Source organism: Ipomoea triloba, chromosome 2 (assembly GCF_003576645.1).
Source record: "Ipomoea triloba cultivar NCNSP0323 chromosome 2, ASM357664v1".
NCBI classification, from domain to species: domain Eukaryota; kingdom Viridiplantae; phylum Streptophyta; class Magnoliopsida; order Solanales; family Convolvulaceae; genus Ipomoea; species Ipomoea triloba.
In genome coordinates, this window is record NC_044917.1 from 361,055 (window position 1) to 369,349 (window position 8,295).

The window sequence follows — 8,295 nt, forward strand, 5'->3', positions numbered from 1 at the left end:
TTTTTTTTTTTTTTTTTTTTTTTTTTTTGCGTCCTTTTTCCAGTGTCGTGGTCGCGACGCTTCTAGAATTATCTGTGGACGAGTTCAACTTGGGCCGCGCAACCAATACGGATCATTTGCTTTGTTTCCCATCATATCACGGCCCATAATAATCCTTGTAAGGCCCCATATAGGAATTCAATTCTGATAAATAATAATTCTAAAAAATGAAAATAGTTGACGTATATATATCTCCCGAGGCACAAAAACTGGCGGGAAAATCATCATAGGCTTGTAACTTATAATGCACTGGCTTAGGGTTTGAGCAGGGGAGCAAGCTAGATACCGATTACTCTAACAAAATACTGTGGTTTCAGTTGATCGGAGAGAGATGCCGACGTACAAAATCAGGGGAATCGATGTGGATTTCCCCTTCCAGGCTTACGATTGCCAGCTTGTTTACATGGAAAAAGTCATCCAATCTCTTCAAAATGTAAGCTTTTAACCTTTTGTTTGTCGTTTAATTTGTTCCTATGGTAAAGTTTTGATCTTTAAGAAAAATTATTCTGAGTTACCCCTCTACTGAAGCAAACAATTGGAATGGTACCAGAGTGTCAGTTGGAACTGTCCCTTACTAGGGGCATAATCATTAATCAGGTTAGGGATTTCTTGCTAGGCAATCCTAAGAAAGCTGAAAAATAAATATCCACACCCAAAAGAAATCATAGCTTATTTTGGGAAAACATGCTTAAACAGTATTTCTTTTAGCAAAGTTCTATTGTGCTTCTTCTTACTGTTATGTTAACACAAAATTACCAACTTTATAATTGTTGCCACCATATCTGGGGTACACAACCCATTTGTGTTACAATGCTTTGTCATGTGTAACTTTTAAACAATTATTTTCTATTTGCAATTATCTGCCTGAGTACATTTATAGTGGATTACGTGGTGAACGCATGCTTGTGATGCTGCAGAGATGTAATGCACTGTTAGAGAGTCCAACTGGGACTGGAAAGACACTGTGTCTCTTGTGTGCCACATTGGCTTGGAGGAATAGCTTGGGTGCTTTTTCATCACGCAAGTATGAAAGAAGAGGTCAAAATGGATCCACCCAGGAGTTAGATCCTTATTCACAATCGCAGTCTGAATCCTCAAGATTACCTGCTATTGTGTATGCATCACGGACTCACAGTCAGATTAAGCAAGTGATCAATGAGCTAAAAAGGACAAATTACAGGTCAGAGCTAGATTGTGATGTCTGGTTGACTTTTGATGTCCAGCTGTGGTGGGATTACATTAACCTATAATCACATAAGATTAATAGAAATAATCTCCTTACCCAATTGAGTATGATAACATCTTCTATAGTTTTATAAGTAACTTGCTGCCATACATTAAAAATCTTTGCTTTTGTTTGTGAATTTTTGCTGGGTGCCACTATCAACCTTTTCCATTTTTTATTTCTGATATTTGTAACCAAAATTGTTTGGATATTATGAAAACTGCAGGCCCAAAATGGTGGTATTAGGATCCCGAGAGCAATTGTGCATTCATGAAGAAGTTAGTTTACTTCGTGGGAGAACACAAACAAACGCCTGCCACTTGCTTTGCAAAAAACGGACAAAGCGTTATTGTGCCCATTTTTCTCGCGTTGCAGGTACAACTGTTCTTTGCATTCAACTCTGCTTATTGTGTATGCTCCTTGATATGGTCTAACTTACAAGTTTGATCATTCTACAGTGAAGCCTACTCTATATTTTCTCTGCCTTAATTTATTATTTTACATTGTTCAATATATTTTCTCATGCATTTGCAGAGTTTGTGAAAGGTAATCCCAATTTAGGAGATGAACCTATTGACATAGAGGACTTGGTCAACATTGGGAGAAGCAGTAGCACGTACGTCTGGCACAACTTTTTCTGCTGATGCATGTATACTGATAAATCTATACTTATAGTTCTACCACTATTTTAGGTGCCCTTATTATATTTCACGAGATCTTCACAAGTCTGTTGACATCTTATTTGCACCTTACAACTATCTTATCGATCGGGAGAACCGAAAATCATTATCTATTGAGTGGTCAAACAGTATACTTATCTTTGATGAAGCTCACAACTTGGTATGTTGCATCTCTTCAACCTTTGGAGTATATAATCTTGGACTATCTGCTTCTTTGTTGTGATACTTGTCTATATTTCATTTTCTAATGTTTTTGACAAGGACTTGACAGTGAATTTGTATATATATTAAATCTAGTATCTTGTTTGTTGGCCATACACTTGTAGTGAGTTGGACATGTATAACATTAGTCCTCCAAGTTAAGGTGTATTAAAAATAAATGTAGTCCTTTATATTTTACATTCATGGATGAATTCTGATTTAGGCAGGTAACAAAATATATTTCTTAATTACATTATAGGAAAGCTTGTGCGCTGATGCAGCCTCTTTCGACATACCATCAGGGCTTCTGACAGCTTGCATCTCTGAGGCAAAAAATTGTGTTGACCTTTCCATTGCCAGGAGGGAGAAGTCAAGTGACAAATCATGCAATCCAGATAACTTTGCCATTCTCAGAGGTAATTTATCACATACAAGATTGATGAATGCATGTCAACATGCTTATCAATGCTCCTTAGGTATGTTTTTATTGCCTCTGCCGCTTGTTAACGAGAAACTCATTTATTTCATGCAGCACTTCTTTTGAAGCTTGAGAAGAGAATTGGTGAAGTGCCAATTGATTCAAAAGAATTAGGCTTTACAAAACCTGGTACTTACATTTATGAGCTACTTGCTGATCTTAACATCAATCAGAAAACTGCCAACATGCTCATTGATATAATTGAAGAAGCAACATTACTTCTTGAGGAAGGTTGGTAAGCCCCCTTACTGCCTTGACATTTGTGATGCTAATCAGCTGATCTAAGCTCTAGCATATGGAACCAGAAGTTTGTTTAGTTGAATGAAATAAAGTTACTTGGTTCACTGTTTTCACCTGATGTGTGTCAATTCAAGCATTCTATCTTATTCCAATGAGAGTTCCAGATTTAGCTTTACTTTGTTGGTGGCCATTAAAGTGTCCTATTATTTTCAACTAGTTTCTGTTGAACAGTGTAGTTCTTACTCCTTTGGGCAGATGCAAGTGTTGCTAATAATGAAGGATTAAACAAGTCAAAAGGAAGCGTCTGTAGGCTTGAAAGCATGGGTGATATTCTTAGAATGATTTTTAGAGATGATGGCAATCCTCATGCAAAATACTATCGTGTAAGTTCTAAGATGTAGTTGTTCTAATTACTTGTATTTTTATCATAATCAAGCAGAATGATATGACTATATCATTTTTTACTCAGTTGCCTCATTAATTTTGCAAAATTTTGTTAGGTTCATGTTCAGGAAGTTGAAGGAAGTGGTCCTGATGCCTTTAAAGGTATGGCAAGGTTTTCTTTGGTCTTAATGATGAATTTCATTTCTTGGGCTAGATGCAAGTGACAATTTTTGTTCTATAAGATTTTCTTTTTCATTTCTTCCCTTCCCTTAACTTAACTACAGGCTAACATAATGTACTTGTTACTCTTCCATTTTTCCTTTAAAAATTTCATTTCATTGTTTTGATTGTAGTAACCTTCATATAATGCAGTCTATATGTGTACTTATAGAAAGGCTGTAACATACTTGAATTATATGGTCTACCTGGAAAAAAAAAAATCAGATCAAATGTTTTCCCCTTTTTCTTTTTAATTACTTAGATGCGGGCTAAACCCATTTTTACTATGAACAGTGAAGGATATTCTAAAGTGAGGTAATATCTATAGAAATTTCTGTTTGTATTCATTATTACTTTTAACAATAAAAAACCACAATTTATAGATTTCCAATGAGGGTTCAGTTTTCTTAAATATGTTTTAGTGATTTTCCTTTGCTGCAGGTAAGGCATCTAGAACACTAAGTTGGTGGTGTTTCAATCCCGGAATTGCCATGGAAGAGTTTTCCAGATTGGGTGTTGCATCTATTATATTGACTTCAGGCACACTATCCCCAATGGATTCATTTGCTGAGGAATTAAAGCTGTAAGAAACTTGTTCACAATGAAACATTTTTCTTACGTTTTGGTTTTGACACAATTGAGTTTCTTACAAGGTATTATTTCCAACATTTGTAGAGAATTTCCAATTCGTTTGGAAAATCCTCATGTCATATCAGAAAATCAAGTATGGGCAGGGGTTGTACCTGCTGGCCCATCTGGTTATCCTTTCAACTCTTCCTATCGAAGTCGTGATTCTCTTCAATACAAGTTAGATCTTGGCAATGCCATTGGTATGTTGATTAACAATAGTTAATAGCTTATTGCTTCCATTTTTCTTAAATCAATTTTCTACATGTCAAAATGCAATTTTAGAATTTCTATGTAAATATTGATTTTTGATATCCTAGTGTGATCTTTTGAAGACTAGAGTAGCTTCTAGGGATTGTATATGACAAAGTTATTGTTTTTGGAATTTCCCTGTTCCAGTCAACTTGGCTCGAATTGTACCGGATGGACTTCTTGTATTCTTTCCATCATACTATTTTTTGGACCAATGTATTGGGTGCTGGAAATCTACGGTAATGTGCTATCATGTTTTGTGCAATAATTATGAAATTTTTTTTTGTGCACCTTTCTCAAGCATTGCCTGAATTTTGTAGGGTAATGGAAACCAAACAAATTCTAGTACAATCTGGGAAAGAATATGCAAGCACAAGTTACCTGTAGTGGAACCAAGACAATCATCTCTCTTTCCTTCAGCAATTGAAGTAACTAAAATACTACCTTCACTATGTTTTTTCTGTAATTATGTACAATAATAATCTCACTTTGTCTCCTGTATTATTTTATAAATAGGACTATATGTCTAAGTTAAAGGATAGATCTGCTTCTGGAGCTGCATTTTTTGCCGTTTGTCGTGGCAAGGTAATTCACTTGATGAATCTGCTTTTGACAAAAACTTTCAAAACTAATCCTGAGTGCTACATTTGTATCTGAAATGACCAACTGCAGAGCTTAAATGATATCAAGCTACTTTAAGGAATGTGTTGAAATTGAGGGGATTGAAAGACCTGGCGGGTGGAGAATAACAACCACCCGCCAGTTAGGCGGAAGCAAAGTATTAGAGAAACCAGAGAATAATAGAATGTATGAGTATATTAGAATGAAAGAGTACAATAGGGTTCTTCTCTATGCCTCTATATATACTAAACTAAGCTACCAAATCTACCATAATAGGAATAGGTAACCCTAATAGGAATAGGAAATTAAGTCCAGCCCACTAGAAGTTTCCTAATATTCAACAGAATGATAAGGGCCTTTTATTCCCTTCTATAATAGTGTTTGATGTTGAATGATTGGTTCAATAGGTGAGTGAAGGATTGGATTTTGCTGACCATGCTGGTAGAGCTGTGGTGATCACTGGCATACCATTTGCAACAAGAAATGATCCTAAGGTTTGTCTTGCTTCTCTTTGTTCCTGAAATTTCAGTTGTTAATTTGATAATGGCCATGACTCTCAACGTTTCTCTCTCTATTACCTTGTGCATTCTGGCATGTTCGATATTCACAAAACCTCTCGGGTCTTATTGGTGTGTTATTCAGGTTCGTTTGAAGCGTGAATATTTGGATCAACAAACACAATTGCAACAATCTATTTCTAAGGTACTATTTAGAGACCTGGTCAAGAGATGATATTCTGATGTTTTGTTCCTTTCTATGTGTGTCCTCTTGGCCTTCCCTTATACTAGATGGTGATCCACAGGGCCTGACTGGAGAAGAGTGGTACAGTCAACAAGCATCAAGGGCTGTAAATCAGGCTGTTGGTCGTGTCATTCGACATAAGCATGACTATGGAGCAATCATTTTTTGTGATGAAAGGTTGTTCAAAAATTATTTGTAGTCCATATATTTGTTATTCTGACAGTTGTTTACACTCCTATTTAGGTTAATAAACTTTTTTTTTAAATCTTGAACAGGTTCACTAATCCAAATCATCAAGCACGAGTATCACTTTGGATAAAACCTCATATTAAGGTGTGGTTTGACAATTTCTATTTGGTATTTCTACTCTATTTTTAACAATTATTTCCCCTTAATAAATGAACGCATATCTATGTTTTAACTGGCAGTGTTACTCCAAATTTGGAGATGTAGTTTTCTCACTTACTCGATTTTTTCGAGATGGAGGGATTCATGGCCCAACCAAGCTAGAGATGATGCGACCTAATGCAAGGGGTAAATTGCAAATACTCAACTAATTTCATATCAGTCTGCTTTACCTCAATGCCCCATTTGTTATTTTGCTCAGCAAGTGCAGTAGTATGCCTAGTGCATTTCATTCCCCCTGCAGCCCTGCCCTCATGTTTTCCATTGTTATTCAATTTTAGAAATTTGTATTCTTACAGAAAATGTCAGCCAAGTAAAAGACTGCAAACCTCAACTTGATATTAAGATTTCTAACCCTTTGGTAAGTTTCAATTTATTTGCATTGCATGGTATGACTTCAGCATGATAATGATGAATATTGACTTATAACTTTTCTTCAATGGCCCTATCATTAGACCTTGCCTGTGGAGCAACCTCGCTCTGTTGACTCGGTATCTTCTGCACTTAAAGCCAAACATTGCAAAAGCTCCAGTAATCTGGATGAAATAGTTCCAGCCAATCGGTCATCTCTGAAGTCTGACAAGCTAGTTCAGAATTTGGATATGAAGCGGTCAAGTAGTTTGTTTGAATTTGAAAGCAAATTTTTACCCTCTTTGAGGAAAACCACGCTGGCTAGCAATCACAAATTGGTTGACTTGACAGAAAGAACATTGTTGGATAAAAAATCTGATGAGGTTATTGCACCTTGTTCTTCGAAGAGGCCTAGATTGGTTATAACGGGACCGGATAAGGTATGTTGCAAGAATTCATCAGACAATCAATGTTGCAATATGTTGAACGATGAGAAATTAACGCTTTCTGGATCTCAAGACAAGATAGAAATGCTACCTAAAGATGAGCCGACATTGCAAACAAAGGTCACTTCGTCTAATGACCATGGAAAACTGTCTGGCTCTGTTACATCTTCTGAGGATGCAGAAAACAAAGGATCCATGTTTCTTGTCCAGGTAAAGTACAAGTACTTTTTCTTTTAATCCACACTAATGCATGGAACTGATTCTTAGGCTTTTCAGGTACAAATTAAAGAACCATTTTAGTATTGCTGTCTTGCTTCTATTTAACTGTGTTCCTATCAACTTTACTACCTGGATAGCATTTGAGGGTTCTCAGAATAATAATACTTTACAGGTTCGCGAGAAGCTTAGTGACGTAGAATACAAAGAATTTGTTGGTTACTTAAAGGCTCTGAAGTCCAAAGCAATGAAAATTGGGCATGTTTTGGAATCTGTTGCAAGATTATTTTCTCTTCCTGATAGACTACCTCTCCTTCACAGGTGCATTTTCTGCTTTAAATCATTTGTTTTAATGAAACTTCTCTTCTTAGCAACATATATGGAGTTGGTATAATTTTTTTCAACTTGTTGACAGATTCAAGGATTATATTCCTGCCAAGTATCGTTCTTTATACGAGCAGTATATAAATAAGTGATGATGCCACTACCGGTCTTAAACAATGTGATCTCCTGTTGTGAATATGCCAACCCCTACCCTAAACCTGCTCGAGAGAGGATTTTGAGGTAATGTTTTGTGTCACCGGATTCTGGATCTCCGGCAGCCAAAGATCCTGAAGAAACAAGGGCGGCTATTAGTCTGCAACAAGATTTAGTGTGCCTGAAATCTTCTGATCTTGAATAGAAAGTAATGCTAACTAGAGTTAACTTTTTGCTGTGATTATTACTTGCAAATGTACTCTCAATCTTTGATTGCAATAGTAAATTATTTGCATTTTTCTCCCTCGTGTGATCTTCAGTGTTCCTTGTTCCTTTCTCCTTGCTCTCCCAACATCTCGAGGTTCTGTCAAAACACCGACGGAACTTACGCCATAACTGGCAATCAAGTTCACAAAGGCACTCACTACGAATTTGTACGATTTCGATTTTGTCATCAAGAGCTCTTCCATAAATTCTCACCGTAATAAGATATTTTTTTATTTAAAATACAAATTTTGTTATGAAGATTTAACTTAATTATCAATTATATTGAATGAATAAAATTGTATAAGTAATTTCATGTTAGAAAGTCATAAGTTTAATTTTTATCACATGTTCATACATTAGTGGCTGGGATAAAGAAACCGTAAGCCAAAAAAAAAAAAAAAAAAAAAAAAAAAAAAAAAAAAAAAA

At 35.8% G+C, this 8,295-nt stretch overlaps 1 protein-coding gene across 1 annotated transcript; it reads left to right on the forward strand.

Moving 5' to 3' along the window:
- The first annotated feature begins 266 nt into the window (after positions 1-266).
- On the forward strand, positions 267-7,905 carry LOC116009733 (regulator of telomere elongation helicase 1 homolog). Its single transcript, XM_031248854.1, has 23 exons — positions 267-472; positions 957-1,219; positions 1,491-1,639; positions 1,799-1,880; positions 1,957-2,104; positions 2,405-2,561; positions 2,678-2,854; positions 3,119-3,246; positions 3,364-3,409; positions 3,908-4,049; positions 4,142-4,296; positions 4,493-4,584; positions 4,666-4,773; positions 4,862-4,930; positions 5,374-5,460; positions 5,609-5,668; positions 5,769-5,884; positions 5,983-6,040; positions 6,136-6,241; positions 6,412-6,473; positions 6,568-7,119; positions 7,301-7,446; positions 7,541-7,905. The coding sequence occupies exons 1-23, from the start codon at positions 371-373 to the stop codon at positions 7,599-7,601; spliced, it is 3,066 nt and encodes a 1,021-aa protein (XP_031104714.1). The 5' UTR covers positions 267-370; the 3' UTR covers positions 7,602-7,905.
- The last annotated feature ends 390 nt before the right edge of the window (positions 7,906-8,295 follow it).